The following is a 15066-nucleotide window of genomic DNA, read 5'->3' as shown; positions in this document are numbered from 1 at the left end:
TTTAGCATTAAAAAAAAAAACCACAAAAGTTTTCAAGTCAGCAGTACCAAACAAGTCCTATTCACTGTGTATCTATTTATAAACAGAAGCTTTGTTGTGAGGAGGAAAAAAGAAATAGCTACCCTTGCTTACATGCTATGCAAAATAAATTATATAAAAAGGCTGTTGGTAAAATAATTTTGTCCAATCCCTGCTTCTTCCTAAGGCAAGGACTGTAGAATCTCTTCCCATCAGAGATCAGGGTTAGCACCTCACTTTCTAGCTATTTGTAATTTAAGTTCTTTTTGTTTGTCTCTAAGGGTTCACAGGAGTGAATACACACAACTCTCTCTCCCTGACAAGGGCTGCAGTTACAAGTGAGCTATGTTCATTTACACAGGCATGAGCAGGAGCTCAGTCTTTGATGAGTGGTTCCTGATACAGACACACTGAGGAAAGCCAGCAGCCAAGGTGACTGTTATTTGTTATAACAGTGTAACAAACTACCAGCACGGATCAGTTGCTATATAAACAAAAGGAAAAGTGAGTTTGAGCCAGCCAGGAGGAGGACAGCAGAGAAGAACACAATGGTGCCATCACAAGAAGATAACTAAATAAACCCACTTAACAGAAACAGCCTAGATTTGCCAAACAATTAAACTAGTGTTTTCCTGATTTTTCTTTGTAAGGGCCAAAGGTCATATGGAAACCTAAAACCTACCCCTTTGCTTCTGAAATAACTTCAGAAACCTCACTTCACATACAGCAAAATGGTGGGGCCAGGCCTCAGCACTAGGCTCCAGTGAGTGGCTCTTGGAATTCCAAGTCTGATGTTTGATCTCTTTCCATATGGGCCCCCACTACTCCCAAATAAAATCTGGAACAGGACTCTCAGACCTGCACCCCCCAGCAAGGGAGTGTTCCTCCATGGGAAGAACAGATGAGGGGACAAAGGAAGGAGTTGCATGGATGCTGTAGAAGAGGTGATTTAACAGCTCTGCAATACACTGACTGCTGCACCAGCCTCTCCAAAATTTCCTTTAGTGTTTATGAATAGGAGTTCACTTTCTGAACTTGCTTCTGTTTGGCAAGAGGCATTTGTATCATTTAATTCCATCTGCATCTTCAAATACACTGTTAGGCAAAGCTGAAGTTCTTGTCTCCTAAATAAAAGTGAATTCTGTACATAATAAATATTCCTGCTATTTAAACCATAGGTTGCAGTGCTTTCAGTCTTACTAATCTTGAATGTGAAAATAGCATCAAGTCTGCATTAAGAAACAATACTTTGGTACATACAAATACATACCAAAAAGCTGCCATCTAAATCATACAGAACTAATCTTTATGAGCTGCTAATACATTTACAGCCTCCAGGAGATCCAAAGCTGTTATGGAATAGCACAGGAAAATGACTCTGCAGCATTGCTAAATTATTTAATTTCTGTCCTTGTATAGAAGACATGTTTTAGAAAAGTGTTTCCTTCCTTTAATTTAAATTATTCTAGTCACATATAAAAAAAACCTGAAGACCAGTAGCTGGTAGCTGCAATGCTTCCTTCATTTGCCCAGGGTCATCAAAAGCATGAACTGATTTATTTTCTCCCAGCTTTTACTCTAAAAAATGTCTACAGAGCAATAGGAGATCCTTTCAATATACTAGGTTGCACTATAAAGGTGGGGTTTGTGTGAGGTTCTGGTTTTTAATTTCACACACTTAAGGTTTCCTAATTACCATTAAGCTCTAATAAACCCAAGTGAGAATACTGCAGACATTTTTATTGAATTCTATCGAGGCTGCTTTGTGTCACCTTTCCTTCTCATTTCAGGGTAAAGGAACACTCTACAGCCAGCCATATGTGGGCTGCCTGGTCTAGATGATGTATCCTGTAACATGAATCACAGCTGTAACATGACTATCAGAGACATCTTGCCATGTCTGCAGTGAAATTGTTAGAATTCAACATTAATTCACATCCTGAGTAACAAGGAAAATATTGCAAGAGAATAATTCATTTAGAAGAAAACCTCTGCATTTTAACAGCACAATCCTGTGTTTATAGGCTGGTAACACCAAAGCTCAGTGCTGTCAGGGAAAACAAAATACAGAACAATGGAAAAAGGCTCAGTGGGGAAAAGAAGAAATACAGGTTAAACCTCAGCCACAGGACTTCCACAACACTTGGTTTAACTTGACCTTGGATGCCAACAAGGGGCACTGGTTGCTCAGTCACCCACATCTGCCTGTGGAACTGAGCAAGGCCACATTGCTGGAGGTTCCAAATCAAGGCTACCAGAACAGAGCTTGCTCTGGGGTTCAAAGGTGCTCCAGCACTGATCACTCCAGCCATAAAAAGCACGGAGAGGAAAGGAATTGTGTAAAGATCTATGATGTTGCGGCAAAAAGACATCTTGGCAAACCAACCACCTTTCTAAAGGAAATTTTTTGAAACTGCAAAATGGCTACTTAATTCTAATTGAAGTGTACAGATCATACATAAATACCTATACACACACACAGAGTTGCCACTTCCAGTGAAAAAAGAATTGAAAAAAACCAAACCAACTAACAAAAACTCCCGAAGTTCCAAAAATTTCACAAAATAAACAAGTAGAGGATAACCAAATTACCACCATGCACATGACTGCAATGGAACACTCTTCAAATGCACAAAGAGCATGCCAACTGTGTTTGGGAATGCTTTAAGCAGTCCACTATCAGCAGTAACAGCAAGAAACCCATGCTGCTGCATGCTAGCAAGAAAAAAAGGTAATAAAAGCAAAAAGCTGAGGATAAGAAACCATAATGCAAAAGCAAACAAAAGAAACCAAGGCACAACAAACATCTCTGCCTGAAGAGGTACACAAACAGCTCACCAGACAAGCATGCAAAAACACCAATTCCTTCTTTTATCTAACATTTTTCCACTCCAAATCTGCCTAAAGCCTCACACACAGCTCTCAACCATCTCCTGTAGTACTTCAACTACACTCACTGTTCAAACTCCTCCAATTTGAGCAGGAAGAAATTTTAGTTGGATGTTTAAAGGAAATTCAATTGAGTATCTGTTTGTGTTGTTGATCCAAGATCTGAGTTAATTCACTGTCTGGACATATCTGTCTGACTGAGAAATGGAGAAACTGCCAAATTCTGTAAGAAATACTTTTGGGACAAGTGCTTTTCTGTACAATCTGTGATGTTTACATACAAGAATTGAAAGCATTTTAAAACCAGAAGTTAAGACAAAGCTGTCTAGTTCAGCTGTGACTGTTCTGACCTGTACAATAATAAAAATGTCCCTTTGTCCCCTGAAGCAATCTGGGCAATGAGATTTTTCCCAAGTTGCCAGTATTCCTGTGAGATATGGATGTCTCTACTTTCATCCTTTTCTCCTTCCTTCCTTCAAAAGAGTAGATTTCTAGACAGTTTAGTCACTGCCTTTTCCCAAAAACAAGCACTATCATAGCTTGTATTAGAGTTTACAGAGCAGCAATTATAGATTTTCTATTTTTCCTTTAAAAGAAAGGTAGTGATTTAATTGACTTCTATGCAATATAGCATAAAATAAGCAAACAACAAGGGAAATGTGGTGAAAAATGGGTGAGGAAGGAGAGCAATGGAAGTAGAGGGAGACAACTTAAGCAAAACAAGAACAATCAGGTGCTCGTTTGTTGTTGGCAAACATATTCCCTGACCTGAAAAGGAGCAAAACAAATATGAGCAGATCTGACTGTTCCCCAAAAGATAAGAAAGACAAGCCATCTTAAAGAAAGTTTGCTTCTCTTTACTTCCTCCTGCTCAAACAAGCCTTGGCCACCACCCAGTGGAAGTCGATCTGCACTACAAGACTTTTACAGATAATTGCTTCAGGAGGCACTAACAGCCTCGTGCATCGAGCAGCAGACATATAATTGGAGTAAAGTGCTTTAAGTGCTCTCTCCGGTGAATAACAGTCTAGTCCTTAATTTCAGCACCAGAATACATGCACTCTGACTGTTCTAACACAATTTGCAAGGATAGTAATGGTCATAAAAAAACCCTCTTAAAATGACAACTTGAAATTTTGTGTTTATTTTCAACCAGTGACATCCCATCTTCTTCAGTTTACAAGACTAAGAGAATTTTAAAGAAACTTGAGTGCCTGCACTAGAAGCTCTAGATGCTTTCTGAAAGTCAACCTCTGCTCCTCCTTCCTTTATATGCCATCATTGGCAAAGGACTTGCTAAAGGAAATACTGCTGGACAACTTGAAGGGAGAACTAAAAGCACTGTGTGCCTCTCTTGCAGCTGTATCACTTTTATGGAACTGATAGTAAAGAAAACTTATTTTATAAAGATCTGCATTCAGATAAACAACAGAAATCTCAACAGGTTTGGTTATTAGCCAGAAGATACAGGTGATCAGCTGCACATCTGTAAGGTGCCCTTGCAAAAAAGAAATTTCTAAAATTAACCACTGCTTCACATTCCTAATTCCACGTTTCTTCCAGAAAAAATACTTCCTTGAAAAGTCAGTTTTAAACAGCAACGTGAACAATGACCAACACAACTATCTGGATCATGTGTTTAAAGATCATGCAAGTTTTAAACAGTAAAGATTTTTAAATGATGCACAGCTAAAGTCTGGAACTGCTAAGGATATACACTAACTGTATTAGTATAACTCCACATATTATTTTAGTTCATAGTATTGTAAAGTAGTTGCATCACACAAGAAACAAGGCAGAAAAAACCAGTTTAGTTTATTAAAGCATGAAGTGCATTGTCTGAAATAGCTACTTGTGTATTCTTGAAGTACAAGAGAAAAATCCAAAACTCCTCTGAAACAAAACACAACCAAAAGAAAGACACCATCAGAAACAATAAAGTCAAGCTGATTTACATATTTCTATTGCTTTGGCTGCCAGAAGGCTCATTAACAGGAGAGAACAGACATTATTTAATAGATTACTGAGGTAGTATACATTTCTGCACTATGACTGATGACTGTGTAAAACAGATCACTTAATAAAAGATACTGATAATAAATTTAATAACTTCAAAGATAAATATCAGATAAACATTTTAAAATTCATGGCAAATGCAAGATTCAAACTTTGCTAGTTTTCCCCAAATACAGAAAAGACAGGGAAAACTAGAAGAACTGCATTTTAAAGGTGGTGTTAATCACAAGGACGCAGGCAGATTCCAAATTTGCCAATATTGCTTTAAAATTAAGGTACAAGACCTTTGTCTTTGATTTATGGCCTTCAGCTGCTGCAAAGTCTATTAAACTTTCAGTCATAAAAAACCAAACCAAGACCCCCCTGCCCACCCTTTTCAGGACCCTTATATTAAAACACAGGTGAGAAACTGTCTCAAGAAGAGACCTGAGAGGCTTCACACCCTGAAAAGGGGCCTGTCTTGTTTACAAAACACTGGATTAATAAACTATTTTCAGCAACATATTTTTAATATGAAACTTTCACTGGTAAGCACTTCTGTTTATTAAAGTCAGACACTATAAAAATCTATCCATATATAAATATTGTTTATTGAGCATTGCATTATTCATGTAGTCCTACAGGAAAAAAATTACAGCAAAGCTAGAAATTCTATCCATATCTTGTGAGCATTTATAGAATTTAGCTGCTGTTTTAAATAACAGACAAGGGAAGAATTTGCATCGAGGAATTTTGGAAATCAGTGGTGTATACCAAGAAAATTTTTCACATTATGGTCTTAATATCACCCTTGAATTAAGGAAGAGATGGTTGAATTTACATTGGATCTGACTCCAGGAGAATATGTAAATTCACACAGATTTAGGTGAGAGTGCTCTTCAAGAACCAGCCATGGTGTGGACATCCTTCAGCACATTCCAGGCAATCCAGAAAATACCAACTGCCTTTTCTTCTTTTTGAGGCTGTGTCAGAGAAGAACCTTCAAGGACAGTTTTTATGTACAGCTGTCACAGCCTCCCTTCTCCAAGGTCAAAACCCACAGCACCCCAGCTCCCCCAGAGGTGTGCTTAGCACACAGCCCCGTCCCCAGAGCCATGGGAATAGAGGGATGCTCACCTTTGGGTGTAGGAACAGCATCAGAGTTCCAAACCACCCTCTGCAGGTTGGAGTTGTTATGGGCTACCCTGCACTGGTCAGCACAAAACTAGAAATCAGCACAGAAAGGAAGAAAAATCCTTGGCCTTCTTTATGCATAACAACCCTGGTAAAAACAGTGCCAATCACTGACACCAAAATTAGCAAGATCCCCTGAACACCCATCTCCTCTGGATGAGCATTTTAAGGGCTTTGTCAGAGAGAAAATATTAAACAAGTCCCTTCCTTCTGTGCTCTGAAGGGAACAAGGATCTCCTTAATTCAGGGAGAGAAGCCATGGAGGAAGTGAGCCAGAGAAAGCTACATCAGACATAAATAGACATCCACTTTAAAGTAACACAAAAGTTATTACCTCTTTTAATATCCTACTGCAGCTTACCCTACTAGGGCAGGAAAATCTATACAGCCTAACAAAGGATGCCAGATGGAAAATTCCACTGAGCTTAATTAGCTGACTGCTATTCCTGGATGACTGATACTGATGCAACTGCAAGATGAAGATTTTTTTTTTTTTTTCTTGATCCTAACATGCATTTTTACTTTAGCTCTTAAAGGTGTAATTTTTGCTCAGTGAAAAAAAAAAGTACAAGATAGGAAGCGGTGCTTTGATTTCAGATGAGAAAACTAAAATAAACATTATTTTCTCAGGCTACAGTGAATACTTAAATGAGCAGGCTGGTATTTTTCATGGCTGTATCACCTCTAATAGTTTCCTATGTTTTAGATGAAATTAGAAGAAAAACAGTGAAATTCAAGGTAGTAAAGAGAGTAGAGCCAGACAGACATGTGCATGGAGGTTCCATGGCCAGGTTTTGGCAGCCTGTGGGAGGGACCCCACCCTGGAGAAATGGAAGAGTGTGAGCACTCCTCACCTTGGGAGGAAGAAGCAGCAGAAACAATGTATGATGAGCAGACCACAGCCCTCATTCCCTGCCCCCTGTGCTGCTGGGAAGGAGGAGGTGGAAAAAAAATGGGAGTGAAGTCGAACCCACAAAGAAGGGAAGAGTGGGGAAAGGTTTTTATTAAGGTTTTATTTCTCACTATCCTACTCTGATTTAATTGATAATGAATTCAGTTAATTTACTCAAGTCAAGTCTGTTCTCCCTACGATGGCAATTGCTGAGTGATCTCTCTTTCTGTCCTTATATTGATCCAGAAATCTTATTTTGTTTTCTCTCCTCTGCCCAGCTGAGGAGGGCACCTGGTATCCTACCACAACACATGAGCAAAGCTGAATGTCTAGAGAATGTTCAAAACCTGAAAAAGAATACTGCTTGAAGACAGTGATCAATAAAACCAAAATTAGGAGAGTGCAGAAAACTTTAAAAAATAAAACCAAAGGCTTATGAAATTCATACCAAGAACAAATGAGGCAGCCTCACTCAAGTAGTAAGAGCAGATTCCCAGGGATTAGGCTGAAGGCATCTTATTTTTAGTTTGGGAAAGGTTAAATAATGTTCCCTTCTACCCCTAGCAAAAACATACCACACAGAAAGGCTTGCCCAGGTTAATCTGAAATCAAAAAGGAAAAAGCTCAATTCCAGCACCAAAATACACTTCACTTTGGCTTTGCTCTTCCTGTTTTAAAATTAAACCTTCTCACTCATGTTCAAGGGAAAAAAAGAACAACACACAGAAGACATTTTGTCACTGATTTTAGCTACCAAAATTAAGAACCAATGTGGCCCAAAACACTTAGCATGCTCTCAGCTCACTGTATCAGAGGTTACCCTTAAGTGTGCACGGTGTGAAATCAAACAACTGCATCCCACTGCCAAAGTGTCTCAGGAAGAAGATATAGTTACCATTCCTTGCTGTTGGTATCCACAAGAAGACTCAGTGAGTCTCACATTTTACCGTCACAATGTGGGTGACTCTTATGTCACCTAAATCCTCCTTGAATTTTCTATGAAAAACCAGAGTATTCTCAAACAAACTTTCACTTCAAGACATTTTATTGTTCTACCAAAACAAAGGCCTTAAAACAAACAAGTTAGGAACAGATTTTCTGCCTTCTGCACCAAGAAAATTTCCAGTAAATTCTGTAATTTCCACATAAAATCTCAATATGACTTACATGCATGTGATTTTCTAGGCTGGAAGATATACTACCTCCATCAAGCAGCAAGCTACAAAAATCTTTCCCAATTCTTCCCTTGCCAGTTTCAAGTGGAACTTTTCACTGATGAAATTTACTTTACTACATCCATAAAAAAATCTGTGCGTCTACAGACAAGTGAAGCTGTTGGGATAACCCCCTCAACTGCTCAAACTTAACCATGGAGAAGTCTGTACTTAGGACTGAACAGACAGGACTCCTATGATCTACCTCCTTGTAACATGGTGGTGTGGCACTGATGCTGAAGGACACAGCTGCTCAAATTTGTCACCCACTGCACAAGACACCTGAGACAGCACCTGGCTGAAGTGTAGGGAGAAAGAACAACTTGTTCTGAAGAGAAAGTCAAAACTGAAACTCATCTTGGGGAAAAAGGATGGAAAGATGGTAGGACAGGAATGCTGTGGTGAGAAAGGGGAAGCAACAGATGAAAAGGGCAGAAAATAGACTTAGACCTGTTGTGGGTGGAAGAAATTCTGCTGGACAGATTGTACAGAAATTCAGGAACAGGGGAAAACAAAGGAATAGGGAGCAAGAGAAATGGGAACTCTGAGAAGAAGCAAAATAAGAAACAAATACACAGAAAGTGTTTGTACTTCATAGGAACAGATCTGAAGAACCAGGTAAAACAGATATTACCTGTGATGAGGAGTTCTGACACAGCCCAATACTACATGCAATAAATAATGTCAACAGAAACAGAAAAATTAAGTTCATTAATGAAAGAACAAATTATCACAACAATGCTACACAGGCAACCTTTATTCTGACACTTCCTAACTTCTGAAAGTTAACCACAGCAACTTAATAAAGTTACTTCAAGGTAAATTCTGCCATGTTTGGAATTTTTTTTAAAGCATTTTCTCACATACTTTTCTACAATTAGCAAGGATAAAGTAAAATGACTCTGAGTAATCACAAGAAAAATTCTAATTAAAGACTATGGGGATAGGGATAAAAAAAGAATAGAATCTTGAAGAGATCCTATTCATTTCATAAGTAAGGTCACATGAAACAACCATCTCTTATCTGCAACCAAAAAGCAGAAAGGCTAAAAGGAAATAATGAAAACTATTCCACTAAACACCCAGCAAGTCTATCACTTGCAAAAAATTAAAAATCTGGATTTGACAAACAGAAGGAGCTATTTGACCTGAAGTTTGGTCCACATCTAATCAATCTACAAAACAGTCTGGATTCTCTGAAAATGCAGTGTTTCAGACACTTTGAAACCTTGATATTTGATCCTCTATCTGAAAGGTTTTATAAATTCAAGTTAATAAAATACCAGAACATGGTACTTTTCACAGTGCTTTGCCATTACCTTAAAAGCAGTAAACAAAACACCAAAAGAAGAGGAATATCCATGAAAGGAAAAGTGGTGATTTTACACTGTAAAAATTTTTGGGTAAAAACTCCCCAAATCTATGCAGTGATGAAGAGGAAAATATTTGCACAGTTTTCAACAGCATTAATTAACATTTAAAAAATTACCAATGTGTGAATAACTCTAAATATCTAACTCTGCATATTTGCAAGTTTCTTACCAGCTACTGGTAAATCCAGCTTTGCTCGTTTCAATTCTGATATAGAATTTTGGAGCTGCTCTATTACAAAGTCATCTTCATAGAAGAAATCCTTGGCTAAAGACTCCTGCAGAAATTCTACAAGCTCTTCCATTTGTAATTTCATCAGATGCTCTACATAAGGAGAAAATATGACATTAATACATTAAGACATCTTGATAATGAACACTCAAAAATGTACTTTAGTCATGAGGTGCTTTTGTTTTCAAAGTAGAAAGAAAAACACTTGTTAATTAGGCAGATAACAGATTTCTACAACTAGAGATATAAAAGTACATGAAAATTTCACTTGCAAGTCACCATGGAAATCCTTTCTACACATTAACCTTTACTTAGGATGGTGTTTTTCAAAAAGGGGCATTTTCAGAAAACTAACTACAAGTCACCCTCCTTCAGCCTTCTCATGTCCAACAGCTTCAGGCCTTTATTTGTCAGGCTGCAGCCTCAACTTACAACCACTGCTGTGGATCTGTACAACAGACATCATCTCTCTTATTAGGAGCTCTGAAAAGCAGATAAACATTTTAAAAATCCCTATTTACAGCACCTTCATTCACAACTGAATTAACTCCCAATGAACTGATGATGGCAGTTCACACTTCAGAACCATTGCTTCAGGCTCTCTGAAAATTCAGGTCATGTTTTGAAAGTCATTTTATAATTATCAGATTATTTTTGTTTCCCTTTTTACACAGCAGTGAGGCCATGTGGATTGCAAGGCTGTAACTGCATACCTATGTCTCTTTTTTCATCATTTGTACATCATCCAAAGTTTCAGATGCATAATTTCAATATGGAAACCATAAAAAAACTGTTTTGGTGCTGTAATAAAAATGCTCTCACTGACTGAATATACCATCCATGTTTCTGAGGGTAGACAAGAAAATGGAAAACAAATCAGAATCTGTCTTCTGCCAGCTTCTCTGCCAGCCCTCTCATCTCCTCTGCTGCCATGAGGTTCTCTCAGTGTTTGATCATGGAGGAAGTTGCTGTGTACTTGCTAAGCAAGCAAATCCACACTGAGACTTTTTCCTCAGGTCTTCCCATTAAAAGAGTGGTGAATTAAAAAAAAAAAAAAATCAAGTAGATATCTATTTGCAAATAAAGAAGAGAAAATAAAATGTTAAGCCTAATGATTGCCTCTGTATGTTTAGCTTTCTCAAGTGTGAAAATGTAGAAGGTAACCTGTTCCATTTTTCTAAGTTGTTCATGAACAAACTAATGAAAACATTCCAGTGAGACAGTGAGGTAGCATCACCACAGTTCAAGAAGGATAAACTAGCAAGGAAATTAAAACAGTGATTCTGTGGGCCCCACACAGACCTCTGCATTTCCACAGAGTCAACTGACTTCACTCAGAAAGCCCAAGTCCCACAGGAGGAGTGTCTCAAAGTTGAGCTACTAAGTATCATCCTTAAAAATGCTCAAATCTATTTAGAAGCCACCATCCACCCTGAAAAGCTTTTAGGGTCCCTGGAACTTAGGATGCCAAGTCACTTTGGGGAAGCAGGCATAGATGCTTTAGACAGCTCTGTTCAAAATCTCAAATTTTGCTTCACCCAAAGTCAAGAGAGGAAGGAGAAGTTCATGGGCAGACTAGAGAATTTCTGGAGTTTAATTACATTCTTGGACAAACAGTGGTATAAAGTGGCACAGACTGGTGATTCCTTGTTGCTGAGGTATTTGCTGGTAGATTTTCAGCATTGAGTAGCACAGTCTTGATTCTTTGTGTGTTTTTTGATTAATTTAAATCCTGTGCCTGAAGAAGCCATTTCCACACCATGAAACTACCACACTTTTCCCCATTGTTTAGTCAGTAATGCTTCAGGTCCAAATAACTTCCTTACTCTAATAAATACTTCTGTTTGACAATCACACTGCACTGGGCCCAGCTGAGATGGAGTTAATTTTCCCCACAGCTGCCCTGGTGTCTAGAAAAGTGCATCTTGTTTTCTCCTTCCCCCAGTCCTGCTGAAAAGGAGAGGGATAGAGCAGCTTGGTGGGCAAGATCAACCCACAACACACACACAATTATAAAGCAGAGATTTTTAACTTTCTGTGCATAAGGAATGAAAAATATCTGTCAGAAGCAGCATAAGGCACGTGGGAAACTAAGATTTTTACACATTAAGGTCAAACTACACAAAATGAGAACAAAACTAGCTGAACCTCTGTTTAGGTTTCAAAGGTTTGACAGATTTCTTTCTTACTTCTGTGCAGTTTCAGAATTGTGTAAGACATAGCAGTGAGAATCCTCTCTCCTTCAAGTATGTAGATATCCCATATCCTGAGGCTTAATGTAAAGGGAGTCTGCAATGACAGAATCAGGCAATGCTGTGAAAACAGTCTGCCCCAAGTCACAATTAAAAACAGCAACAGAAAGAAAAACATACTCACACGATCAAGAAAACACTGGAAAAACCACTTGGTTGTGTAAAAGCTGGTGGGCATATCCTGGGAATCCTGCAAACAACACAGAAGTTGAAAAATACTTTCAAAAATCCAAGTAATGCCTTGTACTCTCCATGAAAAAACATTTTCCCCTTGAGGCTAATGTACTCAATAGTCATCATAAATAATTAATTTTACTATATAAGACACTGTTACTTCAATCCAACAGAGGCAAATTCTGTTTTTATAGCTTTTCTTCATTAATTTCACCACCTGAAGAACATGCACTTAGGGGTGCTGAAGTATTAATACATCCTAGACTTTTATCATGTTCTTGGGACAGAGGTAGCAAAGAATAAAATCCTCTCTCAGTAAAATAAATCAATATTCTGGAGCAACTCAAGTTTAGGCATGGGGTCCATAAAGTCTTTAATTTCTCTGTAGCAAGGCTGAAAGGACTTCCTTACAAAAATACATATCCACCAGAAATTTTTGGAAAACAACCAAATTCTTTGACCAGTGGGCCTCAAACAGGATGTAGGCTGATAAGGAATTTTATTTCTTGATTAAGGGGCCTGAGTTCCCCTAGAGCACAGATAATCCATCAGGTATGACTCCCATTCAAAGATTGCTAAAGCTTCTCTGCAGCTTCGTGGAGCTCTTCAAAGTCCTTTACACAGTAAGAAGAAAAGCCAAAGTAAAAGCAGAAAAGTTAGGAAATCCTGAATTTTAACTGTTGCATAACACCATATTCTATGGTTAGCAGATTCAGCTTTGCCAAAAATTAAGCACCAAATTTGAGAACTTATACAAACACTGAATGAAACAATGGGCCAAATCCCTTGGGTTTATGTGCAGGCTTTACTTTTGTCTTTCAGGAGTTAACACTGGCTCATTTTAGTGACACACTCACAGGAAGACATGAGGAAAAAGATGTTGCTGCAAGTGAGCATCTCTTACACTACCTTTTAAGAACTGGAGATGGATTCTGGCAGCACCAATGTACATGTAAAATGAAATTCTTGATGCCTACTAGAAGGGCATTTTTCTCCCATTAGAAATGTAATTCACATCTTAGAATAAATATTAAATATTTAGCCAATATTTAAGAAAAGGGATATTATTTTCTATTTAAAAGCATTAAAAGAGATAAAACTCTACATGTAGCTTAATGAAAATAGAAGTATTTTAAACAGACCATTAACACCTCTTATAAAGGTTATTTTTTAAATAGAAATTTAAACTGGTTGGTCCCAAGGTCACCTCTGTCCAGAGATGAACCACAAGAGAAACACAGAAAAAGCCCCTGATAAAATGTTCTAGCATCAGTTTGCTTACAGAAGCTCACACAAGGCCAAACAGAAGAACCACACGTTGTCCTTAACTCAGAGGTGCAAAGTGAGACAGACACCCAAATTAATCACTCTTATGATCTAATTTTATCACAACTTTGTCAAGATGCACCATAACTTTGTCTATAATGAAAACAACAACACTTCTGCCTTTTAAAACTTCACAGTTTTTCCTGAAGTTTGCTTATTCTCGATCTAGTGGGTTCACCTGAACTGAAACAAGGTAGAAAGCTGTAAATTTGCATGACTTGCATAGTGAAATAAATACTTACCAAATGCTCCTTCAGTTTGGACAAAAATTTCTTCAGAATTTTGTCATGATGTTCCTGAAACCTCATCAGTTTTGGAAAACCAGGAATAAAAAAACCTAAGAAAAGAAGTTGGCCACTTAACAAGTGTTTGTTCTATAAAATGATATAAAAAGAGCCATTAAGGCTCCAAGAACATTATCCTTCTATAAGACCACTGGATCTGTACAGACATTCATAACAATATTTTGATGTCTCTATACAGATATGCACATACTCCTGCTGCTCCCTAAATAGCTACAATCAAAATATTCCCTTAGTGACAAATAGTAGATCAGAATGACAAATGACAGCAGATCCATCAGTCCTACATTAGTCAAACCAATATAAATCATGTGGAAACCACATTTATAATTATTCTTTCAAAGAAAACCAAAACAAAGAATCACAATCCTCACCCACTAAAATTGAAATTGTAGCCCAGAAAATTGATGAAGGAAGGGCAAACAGCATAGGTATCTACTAGAAACTGTCTGCATTGAAGAAAAGACCATAAAAAAGACAAGAAGGATATTCTAGCACGACAAATATCATTATTATATCCTATAAGTAAAGACTGTGAGCTCACACAACTGAAACAAAGGGCATTAAAAACCCCATCTGATTGTTTTAGTGATTACACATGGAAAACTCTGAGTCCCCCTTCCAGATGAGGTATCAGCAGAGCTGAAGTTCAAAAAAACTCCAATATATTTTAAGCAGTATGAAAACTGGAAGAACCTGTACAGACCCATAGCAGCCATGCAACTTTAAAAAAAAAAAAAAAAAAGTGATCAAAGTCCCAAACCAAAAAGCAAAGTCTTTCTAGTTCCAATTGTGCAATTCAGTGCACAGTCACTAAGACACAAGATTTAAAACCTCAGATTCACACAAGTTTAGTATTTCATAGATACAAATGTAAATTCTACAATACTTAAATGTCAGGTTGCATATTAGGAAATTTCAATAACACAGGCAAGGCATTTGGTTTTTTTCTTACTGTAAACAGTGACATCAAAGCTAATTAGCCATCAACAATAACAATAAAGGTTCTTTTTCCATGAAAGGTTGCTCTTTTACATTTACATACACCAACTCATTATCCTGAATTTTTAAAACTATAGAAAGATCAATGGAAAGAGCTTCCAAATAAGCAGATAATTTTCAGGGTCAGACGTCTGTATTTTATCATCTAGAGACTTTGCATCTTGCATACAATATGAAATACCAGAGAGGCCAAATTCATCTCTTGT

The 15066-nt window shown here is 37.7% G+C and overlaps 1 protein-coding gene across 3 annotated transcripts in view; it reads right to left on the bottom strand.

The window, feature by feature from the left end:
- Positions 1–15066, bottom strand: part of USP6NL (USP6 N-terminal like) — a 122983-nt gene that overhangs the window by 14604 nt on the left and 93313 nt on the right. For all 3 annotated transcript variants that reach the window (XM_059847517.1, XM_059847515.1, XM_059847516.1), the window contains 4 exons: positions 13799–13893; positions 12181–12246; positions 11994–12093; positions 9745–9897 (listed from right to left, as the gene is read on the bottom strand). In XM_059847517.1, the coding sequence (XP_059703500.1) occupies positions 9745–9897; positions 11994–12093; positions 12181–12246; positions 13799–13893 (414 nt within the window). The remainder of the gene's footprint in view (positions 1–9744; positions 9898–11993; positions 12094–12180; positions 12247–13798; positions 13894–15066) is intronic.

Source organism: Haemorhous mexicanus, chromosome 5, assembly GCF_027477595.1.
Source record: "Haemorhous mexicanus isolate bHaeMex1 chromosome 5, bHaeMex1.pri, whole genome shotgun sequence".
NCBI lineage: Eukaryota > Metazoa > Chordata > Aves > Passeriformes > Fringillidae > Haemorhous > Haemorhous mexicanus.
The sequence above is the reverse complement of the archived record's forward strand: the minus strand, read 5'-3'. Positions and strand labels throughout refer to the sequence as shown.